Source organism: Amphibalanus amphitrite, unplaced genomic scaffold, assembly GCF_019059575.1.
Source record: "Amphibalanus amphitrite isolate SeventyFive unplaced genomic scaffold, NRLGWU_Aamphi_draft 000854F_arrow, whole genome shotgun sequence".
Lineage (NCBI taxonomy): Eukaryota > Metazoa > Arthropoda > Thecostraca > Balanomorpha > Balanidae > Amphibalanus > Amphibalanus amphitrite.
This window is the reverse complement of record NW_024882348.1, coordinates 175,479-200,269: the sequence shown is the minus strand read 5'-3', so window position 1 is coordinate 200,269 and position 24,791 is coordinate 175,479. Positions and strand designations below refer to the sequence as shown.

General features: G+C 51.9%; 1 protein-coding gene and 1 long non-coding RNA gene across 6 annotated transcripts; one reads left to right on the top strand and one right to left on the bottom strand.

Annotated features, from left to right (window-relative positions):
- Positions 1 to 420: 420 nt before the first annotated feature.
- LOC122367166 lies at positions 421 to 5,253 on the bottom strand. The gene is made up of 2 exons (XR_006254022.1): positions 3,696 to 5,253; positions 421 to 1,307 (listed from the first exon to the last, which is right to left on the bottom strand). It is a non-coding gene; the product is annotated as an uncharacterized LOC122367166 (long non-coding RNA).
- A 9,219-nt stretch (positions 5,254 to 14,472) lies between these two features.
- LOC122367165 lies at positions 14,473 to 19,329 on the top strand. Of its 5 annotated transcripts, none has more exons than XM_043340033.1 (3): positions 14,473 to 14,898; positions 18,571 to 18,776; positions 19,055 to 19,329. In XM_043340033.1, exons 2-3 carry the CDS (start codon positions 18,576 to 18,578, stop codon positions 19,226 to 19,228), a joined length of 375 nt encoding a protein of 124 aa, XP_043195968.1. In that variant the 5' UTR covers positions 14,473 to 14,898; positions 18,571 to 18,575; the 3' UTR covers positions 19,229 to 19,329. The 5 variants fall into 5 exon arrangements, 1 of the variants encoding a protein (XP_043195968.1); XR_006254021.1 differs by having other exon boundaries at positions 14,556 to 14,813; positions 17,001 to 18,776; XR_006254019.1 differs by having other exon boundaries at positions 14,556 to 14,813; positions 16,998 to 18,776.
- Positions 19,330 to 24,791: the final 5,462 nt, after the last annotated feature.

The window sequence follows — 24,791 nt, the reverse complement described above, 5'->3', positions numbered from 1 at the left end:
GCCCGCTGTGCAGGCCCGGAATAACCCTTTCGCGTTCCTCGGTGCCGTCTCCCGGCTCCTGCAGCGAGTTGGAGGTGTCGAGACACATCCAGATGATGAGCAGCCAAGTTCCCATGTTGATGATCTGTCGTGGCTTCATCTTGTCGATCCTGCAACAATGGAGAGGTTGTTAAGCACTCTCATCTTCGTTTTGTGAAACTATTTTTTCTCTCTATAAGTTGTTACGTTCCTTATTTCTATCATTGCTACGGTTGGGATTACTGTTGGTAGCGTGGCGTGCCGAAGTTAACCGTGACGTTTAAAAGGTAGCGTTTGTTTGAGCTTCCGAGCTGCTCTATGTTACGTTTGCCAAGTTCGGTGCCGTTCAGTTCAGTTCGCCGTTCATTCTCTCCCCCACCATTTGTCCCACAACAGACTGTGCAAGTTTTCAAGGTAATTATTTACATGCGCACACATTATTACACTGGTCACGGCTATATACAAAGCCCCAATAAGGGCCGCACCCTTCTACTTAGTACTTACATGGCTGCAGTGCGTAGGTATGAGGGACGCACAACGCGCACGGGCAGTCGACTCCAACACGTAGCTCCCGAGGAGCGCGAAGAGAGAGAGAGAGATCACTGCGGGACTCAGCTTATATACCGCGCCTCCGGCGGTTGGCATTTGCCTCGGGCGCGGCACGCAAGGCTAGTCCCGCAGGACAGAGCGCACAGAACATGGCAGGGCAGAACAGGACAGAGCAGAACAGTGCAGAGCAGAACAGTGCAGAGCAGAACGAGGAAGTAGATGGTGCCGCCGACTCGACCTAGTAACGGTCCGTCCGGCCGCCGGCCTGCCCTGATTGCTGCCCAGAGGGGTTGTTGTTGTTCCCCTCCAAGTGACAGGCGGCGCCGAACGGTGGGAGTCGGCCGGCCAGGTGATCGTAACATGTAATGAAGAAGATGAGCTCGCAGGGGCGGTGCCAGGTGGCCCGGCTGGGTCCACCCGCGCCGGCGGAGGCACCTGGGTCTCATGGACTCTCCGCTGGTCGCGCTGCTGCGCCGCTCCGTGGTTTCGCCGCGCCGCGTCCTCCCCTGCGGATGTTTGCGCGGCCCAGCGCGGCCGCTGCCGCATTCCGCCCCCGGCCTCCGGCAATGCGGGGCGGAAGGGATGGTTCTACGCCCATCAGCTGGTGGGGTGACGATGCGGTCGCGTAGCGGTCCGCCGGGTCCGGCGGCAGCCACGGCCTGGCCGCGTTGGAGGGGAAAAGTTTCCCACATCCCTCCGATGAATATAGATGACAGAGCGATTCCGAACTCCGGGTAGATCTGTGGGTCATAGAGCACCTGTCAAATCCTGGACATGTTGATATTTCAACTGAATTGGGAGATCCAAAAGCTCAGTATAGCTAGCTCTGCCCCGGTACTGCTTCCTCTAGATCCTCAACTATGGTTTAATATTTCTTACTGCGTTACTGCGTTGCTGTCGCCTTGGTACTGCATGACATGCGTTACTTCCTCGTCATTTACAAAATAAATGGCCATTTGGAACCAATGTGGACTAGGATTTAAACTTGGTCGTGAGAGGAGCGGAATGGCGTCAAACAGTCGTGCCTCAGTAATAACTGGTTATGACTTTGCTTAAATTTATTCTTTTCTTGTGCCTTTGAGTGTGAGAGTAGCGCTCTCAGCTCTGCCGTATATTCGCATCCTTATCCCAAACTCGGACAACTAAACACAAAGTATCGGCTTCTTGCCTTGCCACGTTAACAAACGTTTCACTGGATTCTAGTCCTTAAGCATTGTACAACTTATATGTATATTAATGTAATTTTTGGGCGACTCCGTGACGTCCCATCACTGATGCCATTTTAGTGACAGCCGAGCATCTCTGTCCCGAGCGTAATTGACCGTCCCATTTGTTGGACTACACAAGACTGCCGGTGTGCAGGTGCCAGTACCATTGTGCTTGGACAGTTTGCCATGACTTTGTGACCCTTTTAGCCCGCTAATGGTGACCTTCCAGACAGTGATAGCTCACTCTGACGCGAACTCCTCCTATCTGCAATGGAGTCGACCCATGTTGAAGACGGAGACCACCGCTGTGGACGCCGATGGGTTTCACTGCTGTAGGGTCCCAAGAAGCGAGCAGCAGGTGTGCACTTTGTGCTGCCTGGGCTGTCTTTGCAACCTTTTGGCGCTTGGCTATCTGCCACTGCAAGTAGGTACTGCAACTAGAGCCGACGCTCCATACACCGGACAACTGTGAGTCATGATATCGCGGGAGGCTGAGTTCGCTCAGAACATCGTTGCCCAATTCTCGTCATTTGTAACGGCCAGGGATGGACATTGCCGCAGAATTGGTCTAGTTGTTCAAATATGCTTGTTTCGATAGAGCTGTACTTTTATGACCGTTACCTGGCGTTCTAGTTAGTCTCGGCAGTTCAGCGTTCGGATGCAATTATTGGCCTTCTGGCAGCGCTCACTCTTATTCATGGCACTCCATTTAGACTGACTGAAAAAAGACATTGACTTCGCCGGAAGACATAGGTATGCAGACGGTATTTGGTAAAATAAATGTGCTGTACCTCGGACAAGGTTAGGAACAAGTAGGCCACCGCGTCCTTTACATTCATTAACAACATCATAGTCCTCTAGGCAAAATGATTCAACACATTTAATCACATTTCTGTTACGGTAACTTTAGCAGCTAATGCACTGTACCCTTGCATCTGACCACTTGATTGGCCGATGTTGCAACGCTTGCATGTTTGGCAGTAAGCAATATTAAACCATCAATAACATTTTAGACACTTGCGACTTGCGAGCCCTACAGTCTGTTACCTACCTGCGTACTTGTTTCTCCGCTAACGATAGCCGTGCTGAAGACACTGAAATCAATATCCACTGGAATGTCTGTTCGCCTTATAAACACATTTATACACTTGAAGCCATGTACCATCATACTGGGGCGCAAACTGATTGCAAAGCTATCCTTACTTTACTCCCAACTCAGTTTCCTCAGGGCAAGGCCATATAGGTCCTCAGGGACTATAACGGTCAGGGGGTCTCCTTTCCCGCTGGGACCTCCTGGGCCACACGGCGTTGCCCCGGGTCGGCCGTGCCGACCCCTCCTCTCCTGAGGAGCCTGTGGACGTGGAGTCACTTTGGGCCTCTGCTCCCGAGGAGGACGAAAAGCCCTCCTGGAGCTGCGGCTCCTCCACCGCCTCCAGCCCGTTCTCATTCCGCTGCTGGCGTCTCCATCAGTGGTCTCGCATCCTGACCAACGCGTGGTCCGGTAATGCTCTGGAAGAAACTGTCATCCTATTATTTCCCATGGTCAGTGTTCCCCGTTCGCAGATTCCGGGTTTCCGGTTCGGTCATTGTGCTGAAAGCCCTGAATAAGAAACGAGTAGCGTTATGGACACACGGCCTCTACCCCCGAACTAACCCATCTCTAGTCGGGTATTGACTCACACAGGACGATTGTTTATGCCCACTTCGCTCTGATGGGCTGCAGTCCCTATCAGGCGTGGAGCAGCGCTTCACCCCACACAACGTTTGGCCCGAAGCCGCGCTTGGCCTACCGCTCAGTTGATGGGCTTTTGGGTCGTGTACACCTGAAATATGAGACGGTAGCCGGTCCCTCATAAACAATCGTCCCGGGTCACTGGTAGGGCAATCGCGACTTCGATAAGTGCGAATTCCATCGCTCACCTCAAATTTCGTTGCTTTCAGCACAATGCACGAATGGGCCCGAGAACCCTCAGCAATGACGCGGAAGAACACCTGGACATACACTGTCCTCAGAGGCACCCCTCAGCCCCACACTCAATTTGGCCACGCCCATCCTCCGTCCCTACACCAATCAGACAGAGCGGAGGGCAGGGCCTAATTGCCGCGGGACCGCCGCGAGCCGGCGCTGGCACCCCGCGGTGACTGACCGCGAGGGCCGAGCCGCCCGCCTGGCCCACTGGCCGGGACAGCTGGGGGAGATGAACCACTGCGAACATGAACGGCCCGATACCTACATACATGACTTACATTTAAAGGGAAAACAAAATCACAATCTAAGAAATATATTGCAAAAAAAAAAACGTTGGGTTCGCCGCCCTGTTTGGAGCGGAACCGACAATAGGTAAATTAATTAGCTCGCCTTAGGCGTGCTTAAAATAAAACAAGTCAGTTTTAAATCCCACCGCTGTCACCACTGTGAAACTATTTTTTCTCTCTATAAGTTGTTACGTTCCTTATTTCTATCATTGCTACGGTTGGGATTACTGTTGGTAGCGTGGCGTGCCGAAGTTAACCGTGACGTTTAAAAGGTAGCGTTTGTTTGAGCTTCCGAGCTGCTCTATGTTACGTTTGCCAAGTTCGGTGCCGTTCAGTTCAGTTCGCCGTTCATTCTCTCCCCCACCATTTGTCCCACAACAGACTGTGCAAGTTTTCAAGGTAATTATTTACATGCGCACACATTATTACACTGGTCACGGCTATATACAAAGCCCCAATAAGGGCCGCACCCTTCTACTTAGTACTTACATGGCTGCAGTGCGTAGGTATGAGGGACGCACAACGCGCACGGGCAGTCGACTCCAACACGTAGCTCCCGAGGAGCGCGAAGAGAGAGAGAGAGATCACTGCGGGACTCAGCTTATATACCGCGCCTCCGGCGGTTGGCATTTGCCTCGGGCGCGGCACGCAAGGCTAGTCCCGCAGGACAGAGCGCACAGAACATGGCAGGGCAGAACAGGACAGAGCAGAACAGTGCAGAGCAGAACAGTGCAGAGCAGAACGAGGAAGTAGATGGTGCCGCCGACTCGACCTAGTAACGGTCCGTCCGGCCGCCGGCCTGCCCTGATTGCTGCCCAGAGGGGTTGTTGTTGTTCCCCTCCAAGTGACAGGCGGCGCCGAACGGTGGGAGTCGGCCGGCCAGGTGATCGTAACATGTAATGAAGAAGATGAGCTCGCAGGGGCGGTGCCAGGTGGCCCGGCTGGGTCCACCCGCGCCGGCGGAGGCACCTGGGTCTCATGGACTCTCCGCTGGTCGCGCTGCTGCGCCGCTCCGTGGTTTCGCCGCGCCGCGTCCTCCCCTGCGGATGTTTGCGCGGCCCAGCGCGGCCGCTGCCGCATTCCGCCCCCGGCCTCCGGCAATGCGGGGCGGAAGGGATGGTTCTACGCCCATCAGCTGGTGGGGTGACGATGCGGTCGCGTAGCGGTCCGCCGGGTCCGGCGGCAGCCACGGCCTGGCCGCGTTGGAGGGGAAAAGTTTCCCACAGTTTCGTCGCGCGTTTCTTTCTCTGATCCGTTCCGAGCGTCGAATTATGGGAATTTCCCGAGGTCTGGTTGTCCGGCCCCGTCGTGTTCTGGGTTGGTAGGTTGGTGAGGCTCCCCGGTTTTCATCTAATGTGGCGCGGAGACTGGCCCTTCCCTGCCGTGGTGTCCCCGTCCGAGGTATACCGCTATCAGAGCTGTCCTCGAGATTGTGAGTGGGATCGACCCTGAGCTGTGGTGGTGGATTGGGTTCGGTCGTGGCATGGGCATTGTGGGTGTGGTCAGCCACCATCCCTCCACTGGCTCCTCCTTGTTCGTCTCTGGCCTCCTCGTCCATTCGGTGTTCGTCACGAGCTCGAATCCTTTCAGATCTTCTAAGCGCTGGTTGGTCAGGTGGCCCATCTCGTAGGGTCTCTGGCTGGGGAGGTCTAGGAGCGTTGTGGTCCTCTTCTAGCGAGATGGGATGGCGCGCCGTGTTGACCAGTGGGACCTCGTCTTGCGGTGTTGTCGGACCGTGCTCTGTTCTTTGGGCGGGGCTGCGACTGACTGTTCCTTGGGATGACCGAGAGGTTGGAGGACCCTGGTGCGTGCCTTCCCTTGGCCCACTTGTGTTCTCCTGGGCTGGTCGTGCTAGATCGACGTCTGGTGCAGCTGGAGAGGTAGTTGTTGGTGACGCGGGAGGAGTGTGGAAGGCTTCTGCTCCTTCATTGTTCTCGTCTTGCTCTTCCGTCTCGGTATCTTCTAGACCAGACCAGTGTTCCGGGAATGGTCGGTAGCCCTTCTTCTCCCGCCGCCAGGTTTCCAGAGGGGAGGGGCCTGTTGCTGTGGCTTGTGAGGCCTGGCCTCCGGGTGTATCTTCGTCTTCACACGGCCAAATGTGAACTGGCTTTTGCAGCTTCAGTCGGTCGAGGTGGACTCTCAGGATCTTCCCACGTCGATTGGGGTGTTCGATTTTGTAGTTGAGAGGCCCGACTTTCTCCAGAATTCTGTATCCAGGCTTCCAGGGTGGGTGTAGTTTCTTGGTTTGTCCAACCGGAACTCTCTCGTCCAACAGCATCACCTCGTCCCCGACGTCGAAGTTCCGGTCCTTGCAGCCGCGGTCATGATACTGCTTCTGTCTCGTGTGAGCTCCTTGTAACTGTGCTTGGACCCGTTCAAAAGCAGCGTGCATCCTGACCACCATTGCCGGTTTGCTCGTCAGTGCTAGATTGTCTGGATCCTCTTCTGATCGGAGGAGCAGATCTAGCGGTTCCCGTGATTGTCGTCCGAACATGAGGAAGAATGGTGTCTCCTTGGTGCTCTCCTGCACCGCCGTTCGGTATGCGTACATGACGTAGGGCAGATGGACGTCCCAGTCTCGCTGATGCTCTTGTACGAATGCCCGAAGCATCGATGCCAACGTTCGGTTGAATCTCTCACAGAGACCGTCGAACTGTGGGTGGTACGGGGTGGTGAAGAGGTGGGTGATCTCCAGGAGCGAGCATAGCTGCTGCATCAGCTTTGCTCTAAAGTTTGGCCCGTTGTCGGTGATCAGTTTCGCCGGAAAACCGTACTCGAGGAATTTCTGCATGAGCGCTTCCGCTGTGGTCTCTGCTGTTTGGTCCTTCACAGCTAAAGCGAGGACGTACCGAGTGAGGTAGTCGGTGACGATGATCACGTACTTGTTTCCGGCCCTTGTCTGGGGCAGGGGTCCGAGGACGTCCACGGCGATGGTGTGCCAGGCTCCCCAGGGCTTTGGGAGCATACCCAACGGGGCTTTGATTTTTCTGCCTCGGTCTTTCTCTTGGCATGTTTGACATCCTGCAATGTACTTGGTACATTGGGCGTGCATGTGCTTGAAATGATACTTTTCCCTCAATTTGGCGAGCGTTTTCGTAAGCTTGAGATGCCCGGCGTGAGCATCTGCTACCGCTGTCTTTGCGAGACGGGCCGGGAGTAGGGGCTTGCATGTTTCTGTTCCGATTGCATCTCTGTCGATCTTTTCCAGCACTCCGTCGGTGGCGATTCGAATGGTGTCCTTTTCCACCCATTTCGGTAAGGGTCGTTGGTTGTTGATGGCGTCCCTGATTTCGGAACAGTCTGGGTCTTGCTGTTGCTCTTGTTTCAGCAGTTGCCTCCCGAGACTTTCCGATGCTGTTGTGATGTTTGCCGCTTCTCTTCCCGAGGTTTGTTCGGTCTGTATGCTGTTGATGTCTCGGTCCCGGACGAAGCGGTTCCTTCTCATCTCCGCTCTTCTGAGGGGCTGGATGTCGCCTCCTGGTGTTGCGCGTGATGTTTCTTCGCCTTCCGTCCCCATTGTTGGCCTTGATGGCGTGTCTTCTTGGATTTCCACCGGCCTGCGGTCACTCTCTGAGACCACTCGTCTGCTCTTGGGTGCACTGAGGTCCTCATCCCTTGAGGGCGTTGTCCTGTCCTCCTTGGCAGAGTGTGTTTCAGCCGTTGCGTTGGAATAGCAGAGTTCTTCTTGTTTTTCGTCGGTCTCTTCCTGGTACATCCTGGACAGGAAATCGACATTCCGATGCATGCTCCCTGGCTTGTGGATGATGTCCAAGTCGTACTCCTGGAGAGCCATTTTCCATCGCTGAAGACGTGGGTTCCCGTTCTTCATATCCAGCAACCATTTGAGTGCCCAGTGATCGGTGGCCACCGTGGTCTTTCTCCCGAGGATGTAGGTTCGGAAGTGCTGGACAGCCCATACGAGAGCCAGGCACTCGAGTTCACAGGCCGAGAACTTTTCTTCGTTGGCGGTGGTGCGCCGAGATGCGTACCCGATGACCCTCTCTTTCTTCTCACTCTCCTTCTTTTGGCCTAGGATCGCCCCCAGTCCGGTCGAGCTCCCGTCGGTCATCAAGATGAATGGCTGTGAGAAGTCTGGGAGGGCGAGCACTGGTTCTTGGGTGAGAACTTGCTTCAGGTCGGCGAAGGCGTCCTCCTGTTTCTTTCCCCATTCGAAGGGCACGGTTGTTTTTGTGAGGTCCGTGAGTGGTTTTGCCCTCCTGCTGAAGTCTGGGACGAAGCAGCGGTAGTAGGAAGCCATCCCGATGAAGGAGCGTACCTCTCGGCGTGTTGTTGGAGGCGGCAGGTTGCGGATCTTTTCCACATTGTCAGGGTCGGGGCGGAGCTCTCCTACGGAGATCCGGTGGCCCAAGTAGGTGACGCTCTCTTTGGCGAAGGCGCACTTGGAGGGCTTTAGTTTGATGCCAGCTTCGCTCAGTCTGCCGAAGATCAGTTTCAGGTGCTCTAGGTGTTCTTCAAAGCTCTTCGAATAGCAAATAATGTCGTCGATGAAGCAGTGGCAGAACTTTCCTGTGTAGCCCGACAGGACGTGGGACATCAGGCGCTGGTACGTCGCAGGTGCTCCCTTGAGGCCGAACGGCAATTTAAGGAACTGGAACAAGCCCAGGAAGCATCGGAATGCTGTCTTCGGTCGGTCCTCGGCCGCCACTTTCACTTGCCAGTACCCTTGTTGGCAGTCCAGGCAACTGAAAATAGTTGCTTCTCCCAGCGTGTCGAAGATCTCGTTGTGTGCTACCGGGAGTGGGTAGTGGTCGGGTTTTGTAACCTCATTCAGCCCTCGATAGTCGACGCAGAACCGTAGTTCACCTGTTTTCTTGGGTACCAGCACCACTCCGGCTGCGTAGGGTGAAACCGATGGCTCAATTACCCCTTTTTCCAGCATGTCCCGAACTTCTGTTTCCATGAACTCTCTTTGTGTTTGTGCTACTTGGTAGGCCGGCCTTCGAATTGGTTTGTTAGAGGTCAGCTCGATCCGGTGCTCGATGAGTTCACAGGTCCCCAGTTCTCCGTTCCAGGAAAAGCATTCCGAATGTTCTTCGATCAAGTTTTGAAGTTGTTTTCTTTGCTCCGGGTTCAGCGTTCCGGTATCGAGGATCTCCAGATCTCTTTTTTCTTCTTTCCTTCCTGCTGTGGCAGACGTTGGGGTGTTTTCTTCGCTGATGTGTTGACTGCTTGAGCTCTTTGATGTTGGCAGTTTTTGCTCGTGGCCTTCAACGTTTTCCTCTTGGGTGGTGGATTGCCTGGGTAGTTGGTCCGCTTGTTGGCGATTTTTCCTGGGCTGATCCTGACCCCGTTGCTGACGGCTCTGCTCACCTGCTGGCTTTCTTGTGGCACGGCTTGATTTTCCCCGGTCACTGGTTGCTCGAGTTGTATCCTTGGGGCGTTCCCTTTCCGTCTGGGACCGTTCAACTTGGTCCACTGTGTCTCCGATGCTGGTTAGGTAGAGGCCCACGCTCTCTTCTGGGGTGTCATCTTTCCCGTTCTCCAGTTTGATTTTGTTGGTTGGAGAGAGCCAGAGTATTCTGTTGGCTGCGTCGATGACGATGTTGTTCTTTTGGATAAAGTCAAATCCGATTATGGCGTCATAGTGAAGCTCTGTACACATAAAAGCGTCGTGTTTCTTCCTTTCTCCTCCTAACTCGAATTCCACTGCTGCTTCTTGGGTGACCGGTATTACATGACCTGAGGCGGACCGAAGGACCACGCCCACTGCTTGGGAGGCTTGCTGTTCATGATGTCCGATGAGTGAGGATCTCACGATGGTGACCATAGATCCAGTGTCCACTAGAACCAGTGCCGGTTTTCCCTGGATCCTCGCTCGACAGGTACACGTTTTGATGTGTTGGTTAGCATCTCGTGATGTTGACGGTGCTATGTAGTTGGTCTCGATGACGTGATCGGTCGTCACCTCCTCCTCTAGGTGGATCGAAGGGGCGTTTCGTCCATTCGTCGCCGGCTGGTCCCCTAATACAGCCGGCGGTACCCGTTTCCCTGCTGGCGTTGGCTGGTAGGGCACTCAAAGGCCCGGTGTCCCGGGCGGTGGCAGTTAAAGCACAGGTTCAGGGTCAAGTCCCTCTCCCGCCTGGCCTGGTTGTCGTAGCCGCCGAACCTCCTGCCGTTCTGGAGCTCGGCGCGCCGCCATTCCCGTGAGGTGGTCGGACCGTTCTGGAATCGGGCTTGCCTTGGGAGGGGCAGTTGTTCCCGGTATTGAGGCCGGGCATCAGAAGAGTTACCGTTGGGACGGGGCGTCGCTCGGTTGGGATAGTATTTTCGGCGTGCTCCCCCTTGTTCGTCCTCGTCTCCCTCGTATTCGTCTTCTGATCTTTCGGTTACACCAGCGGGTCCGGGCTTTTGTTTCTTGGTCCTGGATGCTTCTGTTCCTTTTTCTTTCTTCTCCTTTCGTTCTTCATCTCGCATCTCCAGCGCGGCTACGATTTTCTCTACCAGTCCGGTCGTTGTAGGCTCGGGAAATCCTTTCACATAGCAGCTGAGGACTTCCTCCTCCCGGTGGCTGGCCTCCACTGCCTCTTCTTCCGCTGCGGTTTTAACTGCATCGTCGAACGTCTTACATTTCCTCCTCCATACCATCTGGCGTAGGTTGCTCCTTAGTCCCCTGACGAAGTTGGTCCTTCTCATGAAGTCCAATAGATTTTTTCTTGCTTCCTTCTGGGCCGTCTCGGCGATCAGCTTCTGTTCCGCAGTCATTGGTTCCTCTCCTTCTTCCTTTATGCCCAAGGGTTCCGATCCCAGAGCCCTCAGCGACAGCATGCGCACCGTTTGGGCCCATTCTTGGACGGTTTTTGAGCCTTGGGTGCCCGTGTTGAGGAGGAATTGATGCCACTGCTCCTTTCCTGCTGTCTCGAAGCGGTCTTTCAGTGCCACCTGAAGCTCCGGCCATGATGTGATCTTTCCTTCGGATTTCAGCTGCTCTGCGTGTTCACCGGCCTCACCCCGCAGACGGAACATGGCTGCCTTGAACGTCGCGTCGTCGGTCCAGCCGGCGAACTCTGCTGCCCTGTTGACCATCTGGATCCATTCTTGTAAGTTCTGCTGACCGTCGAAGTTGTCCACCGATCCGATCATCCTGGATCGCTCCATGATCCTGGAATACACAGAAGGATTTCTTTTAGTGACCTTCTTCTTGGTATCGACGCAACATATGCATTTATCTCTTCCATCTTTGACCCTGCTTTTGTGGTAGTGTGGGTTCAATAAATACATATGTGTGCATGTATACGTTAAATTGTTTTGTAAATGACCAAATTGTAGCCTTTGTTTTTGTTTTTGCTCTCTGGATTCATTCCTGCATGTGTTTCATTTTGACTTCTGCTCCTGTTCAATTTCTCCTGTCTTCGATCTTGTTCCTTTCTGGGCTCTGGTCTATGCAACGATACTTCATGCTGGTTGTGTGCAATGGGTTGCAATTATTCGAATAGTCAGATCACTTGTGCTCACTTGGCCGTCACCCTCTTGAATGATGTATTGTAGCACTTCCGCGTTCTATCCGTCGTTAGCCTCCTCCTCTCTTAGGTTCAGGTTGATGCAGCTTTTAATGCGTGTTGCATGCAACAAGGCTGCAATATTCTTGAACATTGGGCTCCGACAATCTCCCTAGTTGTAATATCTTACTCCTTCGCAGCGTCTCAAGTCTTCGATCTTGTTTTCTTTCTTTCCTGCTTCTGGTATATGGAACTCTGTTGATTGCATGTTGCATGCAACTGGATTGCAACTCCTCTGGGTCGTAGCGCCTCAGGACTTGTTGGATGATATCCTGTCTTCACAGATAGTGGATACAACGCGTTTCCTCTCCGTAGCTCCTCCAGTCTTCGAACTTGATTTTTTTTTCTTTGGGTTCGGGTATGTGCAACTCTGCTGATTTCATGTTGCATGCAACAAAGCCATTGCCCCACGTTGGGCGCCAGAGTGTGATTGTGCCCCTAGGGGGTCCGGAAGCGGTGGGGAGTATGTTTTCAAAAAAATATTGTTTAATAAGATTTCTTTCACCGGGGGTGTTTTCTGTCCGAGATGGTTGCCGACCTGCGCCGTGCTCTGGAACGACCTCAGGTGAGTGTTTTCGGCTGGTAGATCCTCAAATGGTTGATGAATAAGTTGATTTTCTTGCTGGTTGATTTCTCTCTTGTTCAAACGTAATTGCACACCCATTTCCAATTGCTGGTCGGTCCGTTGGTTTCAAGCTGACCGATTCCTTTCCGCCACCGTTCCTTGCGCCTGGGGCTCGTCACAAACAATATTTATAATGAGGCTGGCTTGTCGCTTGTCAACATATAGTCTTCCTGCCTGGGATGGTGTCTGCATCATAAGGAAATTTGGGATGTGGAAGTCTCCCCCTATCAACAATTTTGATGCCCCCCCCGTAAGGGTCAGCCCTTAACCACCATCTGATTAGGGTAAGTACGAATCAATCCTTCTATTTCTCCCCCTTTTTGTCCTATAAAAAAATCACATCCCCGTTTGAGGTCACCTTTATGCTGAGGGTCAAATCTCCCGCTGGTCCTTATTCTACCGACGCGTACATCAATCTTTCACCGACGCACACTTCCTTTCATACAACGCCCATCCCGCTACGATGAATTTCCTTCCGAGTTGACCTCTCGGTCCCTCCCAACGATAATCTACTCCCTCCAGCGGTGCATAGAAGTGCCATAAACGTAAGTGTTTTTTTTTTGTTCCGTGTTAAATGTAAGGGGGATAAAAAAAAATAATTCTTGTTTCAATCACACCTCACAACGACTTATTGCGCCCCACTGTAACCTTGGATCTCTTGGTGCCCGTCCTAGCACCCTCCCTTGGCCCATCTCGGCCCACTAAACCTAGAACCCTACATCACTCGACCCGGATTACTTGTCTAAAGGTACGACGCAGTGTAGCGACTGGTTATTAGCGTTCGTCGACGGGTGTGATTGGCTCTTTCTCCCCTGCCGCTCACGGCACATCTCTGATTCCCTACTAAAACCCCGCAGCCGGACATTGGTTACTAACCCTTGCAGCCCTTCTGGGAGAGACTGTCTTACGCGTTTTCACCTAACGAACCGGTGGACACAACCCCTGCCGCCCCGACGACCGCAGTCTCGCTGGGCTCATAGACAGGTACCTACTCAGTACTCTCATGTAGTCATGGCACCCGCAAGTGGCGCCTTTGAATCATTGACCGGTGTGACTCGAAGACTCCATGACTGAATCTATCCTACAATTTTATCCGACGCCGTGGAATTCTGTCCTGCAGATGTGTGTTCAAGCGCGTTAGCGTCATGAGTGACGTATGCTGCGATCCTTCCAACGGTGGGCTCACCTCATCCCGGCGGTATTGCTTCCTTCGCCTTATCCTCTATCATCTTCGTATTTACCACTCACCTTCGGCGGGGTGCTCCCTCGCCCCTGTCTGACTCTCTGTCTTTTGAACGAACTCACCTCTCTGTTGGGCGTCTTATGGCGTTCTATTTGCTCAACTATCTTAAATTATTTCCTTTCAACGAGGGACTATCCCAGTCCAAGCAGGTTTCGACGTATCAGAGAGTTAGAAGCACATAGAAGTGCTGCAACATACCTCCTCTTCGGCTAGCATCAATCTTATACTTCCTTGCATATCCCTGGTCTCCATGGTTAGGGATACCTAAGCATTCTACGGAAATCAGTTGGGTATCTCCTTACCTGTCTAGTTCATGAAGGTGTCTGTCGGTGTCTATCAGCCATCTCATCGATATTCGTCTAAATTGCAGTTGTGACTTGTACGTATCGAATAACGAGGAACAGTCACGTAACTTTTATTTCCGCGACAAATGTTAGCCCGTCAGTACGCCCATAATTTGGTAAGCATCATGGACTTCCACCAGTGACGTCATTTATTTCTTATGATTGCTCAGTGTTGACCTTGGCAAAGGAGTTGACTCGTGACGTCTTTAAATCGTGGCCCTTGGAGAATGGCACCAAGATAACTACCCCAGATAGGTCGCATTGATTTGGGGAAGACCTGGACGAAGTTCTAAGACGGAGTACTGCGCCGGCAGTGAAATAGGGCCCAGGCTAAACGATATAAATTCTGCTGGAAAAAAAAAACTATTCTACACACCAAAAATTTGTACGTCAGGGAACGATTCGCGATTCCTCAATTTAATCATGGGACCCATAAAGACAAAGATTTAAACCCCTCAAGCGTTTGTTTCAACCCCTACTATATCTTCGGTCACGTGACCGCCCCTGGTAAATTCTTGTGTTTGCACTGTTGTTACCTTAACAGGAAAATTTGTGTAACCGCATTTCAAAATTTTGTATAACTTTGCTTGACAAACAAACAAAAGAACGTGATATTTCGGGGTCTGTGTTTGGACAGTCTCTTTGGGACTTCGATTTCAGACTCTTTACCTACCTTGTGGCCTGATTAGCAGATGGGCTTGTATAAACAAATCATTGAACCTACTGGGGCCGAAACTTAATCCCTCTTCACTCCCAGATTATGATATCCTGGCATGAACTTTGGCAGTTTGCGCGAAAAACTGTGTGGTGAAGGAAAAACTTTACGCCCGGCCGATACCGCACACCTCGGCTACCAAATCGCGTTCGGTTGGCATGTCTTGCTTTCGCAATTCCCTAACCTTGAACCCACGCTGGTTTTCAAATGTCGGGATTTTGCCGCGGCGTAGATTCAGTGATAATTGTGGAAAGTTATTAGTTTCACTGTAAATTGGGTGGGGTTATCGATAAATTTTGATATTGGACCTAGATCTTTACCGTAATTCCTCTTGGTTCGTAAGTATTTGTGGCGGACTGGTAAGTGAGGTGTGCGCACAGTTTGCCTCAGTTTGATTCTCCGGACTCGGCTCAATTTCAAATGATATATTGACTGCCTTTTTTTTTGAATTTCATGCGACATGTCATATAATTCACTTGTTTGCCCTGCTAGACCCACGTGTGAGGCTCGAGTTTGAATTCACTGCACAATATGAATGGGTTCTTGTAGGTACTATCTGTTGGGCAGAATTTAGTTCAGGCGGGATATAATTGCAAACAGTCCAAAAAAAAAAAAATACAAGTTATTCAGCGTATATTACTTGATATAATGAGTGGTTACTTTTGCCATGATCAAATAATTCAACCAATACAGAGATTCCGAAATGCGGGTGAGTTGCTCAGGTCCCTGCAGGGTGGAGGGTGGACCATTCTAAATCAAGAGTAAGTTGGTAGCCTTATTTCTTGGCTGGTATTTTAAAGGAAATTTGGATAAGCCAAATTTTGATGCCTTCCTGATATACCTGCTACAATTTAGTAATAGTCTGCCACCTTCAAATTCCGACTAGGTATTCATCAAAACCAGCAACCACAGTCAATGCAGTGATGACGTTCGGTAATTTGTCATGTTGCTGTCCCTGATGCTAGGTAATGGGGCGTATCACTGGCCAATCTTGTTAACAAGCATGGTTAATTTCGAGTAAGATTAGCCTTATATTGAATGGGATCAAGTCCACAGACTATTCCTTGTACTCAATTTTGTCTGTATGTTGCCAACTATTAGCTACTGATTGGTCAATTTTTGGCAATTGTCTGAATTAGATGGCACAAGGAGCTGTTCCTATTAACCTTTCTGGTCATGATGAGAATTTAACTGTTAAGTTTATTTCTTGGCTGACACTAATGTAAATGGAAGAAAAAAACTGTGACTGAATTTGGGCGTTGTTTGCCTGTTATAACCTAATGCCGGTTTGTAATAGTCGGGCCTCCGTAATTTCCAAATATTCTTCCAAACTATAACCACAGTGGTGATATTCAGTAGTTTTCCATGTTGCACATGAGATCGGGGTGGAGGTTATCTGAGGTTCGGCGCGGCAAGGTCATATGGTTGTTCCTGCTCATCAGTCATCAGCTGGGTTAATAGCAACAGGACGGGTGATCCTTGATGTTTACCAGGCCAGCTATAGGGATTGTTTGTGGCAAAACTAAAAGAAAAGAAATTAACTCACCTTGGTGTACGTTAATTGAGCTATCATGTAATCCTTCTAGTTTACGTATCTGAACGATTTAACAAGTGTTTGTGCAATGGGCATAATTAAAGTACCTTCTATGGAGGTGTTTGTCTCTGGCTGTTAAGTCCTTGATGAGATGTGATGGAGCATGTCTGACTAATCGGGTTTAGGTGCAATGTCAAACACAAACGCAATTGGTTGCCCAGATTTGAGTGGGATCACGCCTACGTCCTGTTCATTGTGTCAAAATTTATCTTTGTGCAGGGATTAACCATTCACATGATTGCCATCAATCAGTGAAAAGATTCAATATCATGAGCTTACATGAAATGATGCTTAGAACATTTCACCTATGGCTATCACCTATGGCAGAGGGCCTCACAACTTTATCTAAATTTTGGTACACAGAAGTTTAACCTATAGCCAATTGAAACCATCAAACACTTAAAAATTCATTCGAACTGGACTGATACAACGAGCAAAGACACCGAAAGTAGACCAGGCGCTGTCCGAACCTCACAGCCGCTTCCCTGGCTCCTAATGTTACTGGAATCTGACAGTCTGCAATTCAGTGAGTATTACAGCTATAGTTCCCTCAATTCTCGTTCATTGAAGATGCAACCTGCTAGTAGACACAATGGGGCATTTCAATTCCTACTTTAGTTAAATTCTGTTTGCCATGTTTGACTGGAGTAACGTGCCCGTTTCATAATTCAGGGTTCTACCTTGAGACACAGTAACCCATCTCTCTCCGATTTTGACCAATACTGTGGATTAGTGTGAGGACCTCTAAGGTAGCTCGCATCGACTGACAAACTATTTACCATGCTAAATGAGTTCACCCCTTCAACGACCAGTGATTTGCCGTTACGTTCACCAATGTTAACATGATTCTTCAGATGGATGGAATCGGACGTTGCTATTTGTTAATTGGTAGATTTTGACCTGACTCGAATTTATCATTTCTTCCCAGTAGGTTGATCAACGGCATGCCGGAATTTGTTCGTGTCGGGGGCACAACTGAGAGCTGTATGAATCGCCGCGCTTCCCCGGTCGGCGGTGGTATCGGCTGCATCCATGGCGTGAGACTCAACGACTTCCTTGATCGGTCTTCTATGGTAACATTAGCACGCTGCCGCATTTACTCACTGATCAATAAGGTATCAATCAGCCCGCCTGGTTATCAGTAACTTGACCGGACTCATGCGTTAAAAAGCTATCAGTTTTTTTTTCAAGGGCTTAATTTAGTGAGATACCGGGATACAACCGAGTTTCGCGTCGATATCATTATGAGAGACTCTGTTATCGTTAGGCGAAGTCAGCACGCATAACGTGTACCACCGCTGCGACCTCTCACGGCAGGCCTGGGAACCAGAGTTTATTCTAACTGACACCAGGCGGCACGCAAGTGCAGTCTGTGTGGCGGCGCTGGCCGGAACGCACAATGCCGACGTTAGAGATGTAGGTGGCGCTGGCAGAGTGTCGTTCTGACCAGGGGTCGCCGCAGGTGGCCGAAAATATGATATCATTCCTTAGTGCTAATGGAGTCCAATCACCCCCTTTTTTTCGTGTTCCCGTTCGATCCCTGGACAATGTGAGGATTAAGGTCTTGGCTGGGCCCGGCCGGGTTCAAACGATATTCCTTACTCATTCACAGTTATACTCCGGCCCTGAAACCTCTTAAACAACAAACAAAAAAAAAAAAAATCACTTCATTTTTCTAAACAATGGTTCTTAGCTGAATGAGAAACGCCCATAATTTCAGGTCTCCCCCCCCTCTTACCGACCGCGCCATCCATCCCCTTTTCGATATCTTCCCAAATCCACTTGTCCGGCGGACCGCCCCTCTCCCGAATTCCATTAGGATAAAAAGAACCGTTTGATCGATTCAGGTATATTTGACGGCCGAATTCAGTTCCATTGCATTTATTAATAACACACAAGTATATACAACAAAAAAATTAATAGCGTCACCACAATATCAATCGGGGGTTTGTCCTGGGTTTTAGTCTTCGGAATCACTGTCGGCGGTCATTTCTCGGGCGAGCCGGGCTAGACGAGCCGCCGTCCGTGCAGCCTTCCTCCAAGATTTCCGGGCTTCCTTTTCTGCCGCCTCGGCCTCTCGTAGCTGGGCCTCGGCGGCTCGTACTGCGTCGCGGGCCCGCTCCAGATCGCGGCGGGCGAGAATCCGGGCAATCCCGCACTGGCGTGCGGCTCGATGGGCGGCGAGAGCAGCGGCCGCCGCGTGATGAGCTGCCTCACTAGCTTCTAGCCCGGTAAACTCCGGCTCAGCCTGGGCTTCTTCGGGCTGAAATAGCTCGGCTAGGAGCTGGGCTGCCTCGTCGTTCGCCATGCGACTCCTCGCCGCCGAGGTGGATATCGGTGAATGTCACGGCCACGGTCGGTCATGGCCTCCTTCCATTTCCCCCTTCACTCGCACCGAGGTGTTAATGGCTCCCTCGCCCGGGGGCTTGGCATCCCTTTGGGCGGGTCCGAGGGGACTAGGCCCGATAGATCTATTCATTCCGTATCGAGACGTCACTCAGAGAACATGCCGCTAAGGAGCCCGCCCCTCACACCGGCATCCCCGTCGCCGGAGCCGTGGTCGCCGTCGAGCGATATGTCCTCGGCGACAGCGGGGTCGTTACCCCGCTACACGCCAGAGCCGCCACTCCCGGATCCCCGGGACGTGCAGATCGAAGAGTTGCGGCGCCAAATTACCAACTTGGAGACAGCTCTGCAGATCAAGGAGGTGAGGTACTTGGAAATTTGAATAATGTTTTCTTTGTACTCAGTTTCCCGTGTTAGTGCTAAAGATGTGAGGCACTTGGGAGTTTTATTTGGAAAAATGTGTTTTTTTTCCATCCCGGGTCCCATTAGTATCCTACGGCCTAAATCGGTTGTTGTTGCTGGTGTTTTTTTTTTTCCAAGTCCCCCCCTTTTTCCCTTTTTGTTCTCTTTCCCGTAATTAATTACCCTTGTCGTTCGTGATTGATACGGTACACTCCTCACCATTTTTCTCTCTTTCAGGAGTCTGCCAAGAAAGAAGTAGCCCGGCTGCGGCTGGACTTGCTGCGGATGCGGCAGATAATGCTTCACGTCGCCGCCGACATCACCAACCCCCGGCCGGGGGTTCGGCCCCTCCTCCGCTGGGCGGTGCTGGGCGGCATCTGCCCGCCCGGGTCGTTGTCGGGGGAGTTTTAGCCCGCCCCGAGCACCGGCCCGGCGGGCGGATTTTTTTTCCGATGGTCTTTTTGCTAAAATTGTCTTCACTGATTGATTCAATAAACACCCACGCGGCCCCCTTGAAAGTGTTTGGCCTGTGCCAAGGATGGGTTAGATCAGAGAGGAGCGACGAGAGCGATGAGAGGCGGAGAGAGCGATAGATGGGAGAGTGTGAGCGAGGGTGGTGGGGACGGAAAAAGGAGGCGGGGGTAACAGATCGGAAGGGCGCGAGGGGGAGACGGGGAGGGGACGGCGAAGACACTGAGATAGGGGTGGCGAGGGGTACGGAGAGAGAGAGAGAGAGAGAGAGAGCCAGAGACAAAGACTAACAGGAAGAGATAGAGAGGGCGGAGGGGAGCGAGAGACAGACGGAAAGAGAGCGAGGAGCAGAGAGAGGGAGAGAGAGAGAGAGAGGGAGAGAGATAGAGACAGGGAGACAGAGAATCGACAACGAGGAATCAACGGCCTGGGGACCCAGATCAATTGCGAGGTTCGCCCATCCCGGCGGCCGTCACAACAGTGTGGAACGTTATCCTTGTCCTTGTTTTAACCGACCTTGGTCCCATGTCCTCTAGTGGTGTACGCACTAGTGATGTCAATTTCAGAAAACATATGTCCAATGTCCGTCCAATGTCCAATACTTACGTCGACTGTCCGTCCAAAAATGTCCAAGCCAGCCATTTGTCCAAAGATGTCCGACATCTACACAATAGTTTACGCTCAACACCGTTAATTAATTTGCTTTTAATGTATCGTTACCAGCTCAAAAGTGGTAATCACATCGAAAGCTGAGCTTTCTAATAGCCAAACAATGTTAAACACGCTTACTTTATAAAAATGTTGAGGTGTATCAAGCGATTGTCCAAAGTTGTCCAAAGTCTGCTGTCATTGTCCAGCCGAATTCCGAATTGGACATTGGACAAAAAAATCGGAATTCCGAAGATTCAAGTTCCGATTGACACCACTAGTACGCACGGGTCACTAGCCATCGGGGGATTGATGCCTAGCCCCGTCCGCGAGAGATACATATGCTGCATTGCCTTAAACCGACCCTTCGTCATCATTAATTAATGAAAAATCTTAAATCGCGTCTCGCACTCAAGGGGTCTGGGAGGGCGATACTTAAACTAGATAAAACAACAAGATTTAGAACACTGATTATTATACGGAGTGGGAAACCCCCCTATCACTTGTCCTGTAACCTTTTCTTGTTAGAGAAATCCTGCTTTAACACGTATTGAACGGTTTGTAATACGTATTGAACGGTTCGTTTGGAACGATTTCAAGAAAAAAAAAATTCTTACTCAGATTTTGGCTTAAAGTCAATGTGACCATTTTTCGTTTCCCGAAGTAACGTAAGGCGTCTATCATGGGTATGACAAAATGCGTAATAGTAAGTTATGACTGGTTTGGGCACCGATCGCTGAAGATATCCATGCTCAGGGACCAAGCGCTGATTTTTCAGGAATTTACATGATGATACCTATGCCATGAGCTGCGCCTCTTGTTTCACCTTACTTTAAAGGTTGGTTTTATTGACTCCTTGAGACATTTCATTAATAGACGGCATTATATTAGGCATCAAGTTACTACTGGCGGCGATCTTACGTTAAATTTCAATTCAAGTCTGGGGTGCGTGGGTTCGTTACATCTTTGTGAATGCTGAGGGTAATTAGGCGAAAACAAGGCATGATTGTAGGCTGACGGTTGGGGAGGCGGATATTCACTTACAGAGTTGAGAGAGAAAAAAAAGGGGAACACTTTTGGAAATTCGGCATAAACATATAACATTGCGTGCAGGTGACTGGAATTAGCACCAAATGACAGTTCATTTCGTGAAAAAATCTGGACGACATTAATCTTATCTGCTTTTGGTATACCCGATGGACCACACAGTGAAGTGTTGCTGACTCAAATCTGGGTTATACGCCAAGCCAGGCGCTGATAGTTCCGTTGTGGTGACAGTTGACCCCCTGGCCCGACCGACCGCTCCGCTGCGTGTAGTGTTCAACCCTGGTCGCTCTGTGCGTGGTGCGCGGCGTCATACTTTTGTAATAACACGAGAGGTGGGTTCCTACCATACTACGTTGTTGCTAAACGAGGCTCGTGTCTAGGACACGCCTGCAACTCTAATAACAGTGTGTGCCGCACCGTCTGCCACCCAGTGCAGTGCACAACAATCGATCGGTTCTGGTTCCAGTGGGATGCTGCGCCTTTTGAACCACGCGGTGGGTCGCGGTCCCATCGGGCTGGTGTCAGTTCTCAGGCTCTTTAACAGCTAATTCCGGTTAAGCCAAATATAAACGGTGAACCGTGCGAGATTTAGCGTCTCCGTCAAATACTTCCATACTCCCGGCTCTCCGTAGTAAAAGATGTACAAGATTTAGAAGACGTTATTATTCAAAACAACATAGGGCCAAAACAACAAACAGACTGCAACAGTTAAAGAATAGACGCGCAACTAAAATTTGGACAAGAATTACCCGATGTGAGGGACGCTGCCAGCCACGCTGCCAACCCTCAAGCCAAATAACAGGAGCAGTCACCTACCTCGGACGCTGCCAGCCACGGAGCGCCCCGATAGACGGCGAGCGCTACGTTTTAAGCGGTCCGAGGCGAAAGCATGTGACGTGGCCGGCCCGGGGTAGCGGCCGACCCCGTCCCATGACGGCGGCTGCACCTGAGTCCTACCCAGGCGTCGCTGACATTACATACATACCACCTTCTCCGGGAGGGGGCTTAAATCCCCTTACTCCGGGGGAGGGTGCATGTATGCAATGTTTACAAGAATCATTTTAACGCGAGCGAGATAAAACAGAAGCTGAAACGTTACAAAATCACGCCAAATGAAGACGAATGCGATTCAACATACAAGTGATGTGGCAACAATGTAAGGCACACGTTTAAGACACTTTCATGACTAATGGTTGAATAAGTACATAAACAAACAGAACGCGAACAAACCATATGATAATCATTCAAGCTAACATTTTTTTCTAGTAATTTTTATTTATTTTTCATTTATTTATTTGTTTTACCTAAAATTTTTTTTTTGACAATCTGTGACTCGATGAGTTGCAGCGACCAGGAACCAGTACCGCAGGGACGATAGGCTGCAATCAGCTTTGGGGCCACATTGGCCGCGACCCATGACTTGGAGCGTTAAGTGCCCCGAGGATCGCCTTTGGCTGGGGGTAGCGGTGGTCGCCACCGGCTTTGCCCCGCTTTCGGCCAGTCTTCGGTAGCGCGGCTTCTCTTGATCCCGCCTTTGTCCTCCTTGTCGCCTTTGTCCTCCTTGTCGCCCTTGTCCTCCTTGCCCGCTGCGCCCAGTGTGGTGGTTACTGGTGGATTGGTGGCGCCCAGGTCGCCGGTTGAAGTTGGTCCGCGCGGGGGCACTGGCAGCGCCGCACACAGTGCGCGACGGCAGCAGCCGCATGAGGCGCTACCGTGCACAGGTCCACGCGGTGGCGCTGGCAGCGCAGCAGGGAGCGCTACGTAGCAGCCGCTTGATGCGCTAGACGGCGCTTTCACGGCGTGGCTCCTCTTGGTGGCGCCCTCGTCGGCCGCGCTCTGCGCCGATTGGCGGTGATATCGGGATCGGCGGCGACTAGCGGAAGCAGCCGCGTTGGTGACGCCCGGTTTCACTGGCCGAGCACAGGTCCGCGTGGGGGCGCTGGCAGTGCCGCAGAGGGCAGCCGCCGCGCTTGGCGTTAGAAGCGCACCGAGCGTCTTTGAGTTCACCCCATTGTAGGTGGCGCTGACGGCACCTTCAGGGACACCCCCTTCTCGCGAGCTGGCAGCACCAACTAGGGTTCATCCGGCACTGCGACGAATTCGAAGGCGCAGTCACGGTGGCGTCCGTAGAGTGGCGCCCCTTTTGGCGCCTTCTTAGCAACCCATCTTCGTCTGAAGCCATCACTCTCTATTAGTTCTTTCTTTCGACGCGGTGAATATGACGGCACGATTATGGGGGCGCCTTCGACGGTGCGACCTCACTCGGTGGCGTCCTCGTCGGCAGCACTTTGCACTGTCGGCACCCAGTTGCGCCGGCCGAGCGGAGGTACGCGCGGGGGCACTGGCAGCGGCTCACAGACTGTGTGGCTGTAGCAGCCGCGTGAGGCGCTAGCAGCGTGTCGCAGCGCCGCAGAGGTCGCGGCGGCAACAGCCGCGAGAGGCGCTGGCAGCTTCGTGTGAGGCGCTAGGAGCGCGCCGAGCGTCAGCGGAGCGGCGCTCGCGTCGGCGACCTCTCCGTCTGGCGGCGCTCGCGTCGACGCCCCCTCGTGGCGGCGCCCTCAGAGTGACGCCCTCTCTCGACGGCACTGGTGGCGGTGTCCTCTGCTGGCGGGACTGGTTGCAGCGCCCTCTGTTGGCGACGCTCGTGGGCACACCTTATCTGGCGGCGCCCACTCTCTTCTCTCGCGGCGGGCGGCGGCACGACGCAGCCGACACGAACGAACGCCGTTCTCTGTCGGCGGCCTCGCGTTGGCGCTCTCTCGTCTAGAGGCGCTCATTTTGGCACCTTCTTGCGGCGGCGCCCTCCGAGCGACTCCCGCTGTCGGCGGGCGACACTTGACGCTCTTAGTGGCGCCCTCATGGCGACACTTCTTTCACTCTGTTCTCTCGCGGCGGGCGGCGGGCGGCGGGCGGCGGACGGCGGACGGCGGCGGCGGCGCGACGGCTTCACTCTCTTTCGGCAGCAGCTGGCCTGCTCGTCAGCCGCCGGCCTGGCAGCCTCGGAGCCGCCCGGCGAGATCCGCGGCTCCCCCCAGAAGCGGCCAGTGCAGCGGAGTCGATCCCATTCAATACGTATCGCTGAAGAGTCATTTTCGACGATCTGCGGACTAGAAATATCTTTCACAATACACCCCTAAATACAGTACATACAAAGCATCCATACAATACACAATACATACACACATCAACATCCCGAACAAAGCTAGTGGTGAATAAAGTGCTTTCGAGTACCTAAGAGAACGCACGGCGGCGAAAATCGCAGTAAAGGGGTGTCTCAAGACACCTGCGAAAGTCATGGAGCTGAAGGCCGAATAGACATTATGACGTTTCAGGAGCAGAATTATCAGGACTGATTACAAATGACAAGACTAATATTTTGCCTGGGAAGCGCCGATGATTACCTGAAAGAGAAATCACTGAAGACCACTTTCCGAACGTAGCGGTATAAGGATCAAACCCCAGGAGAAATTACTGAAGGCCTGAACGGCAGCCGGGAAGGGAATTAATTATTACTTTATGCCGAAAAATAGCGGCGCCAAAACGAATTAAAATCCGCTACGTAGGGCTTGGTCCAGTCAAAACAGTTCATTTACAAGTATCAATTTTGTGACTGACTGCCTTACCGAAACTCGAGGACAATACCTCTTTCAGTTGATTGCACAGGCAGCAGTGAGACCGTGAAGCGGACCGTAGACATACTTACCTGAAATTGTAGGACATTTCTTAGGAGCTTAATTCATTGAATTGACTCGGATTGGCAGAGGATCGCGAAAGGGTTGTGTGAGGATAGGAATAACTTAAGGGGGTG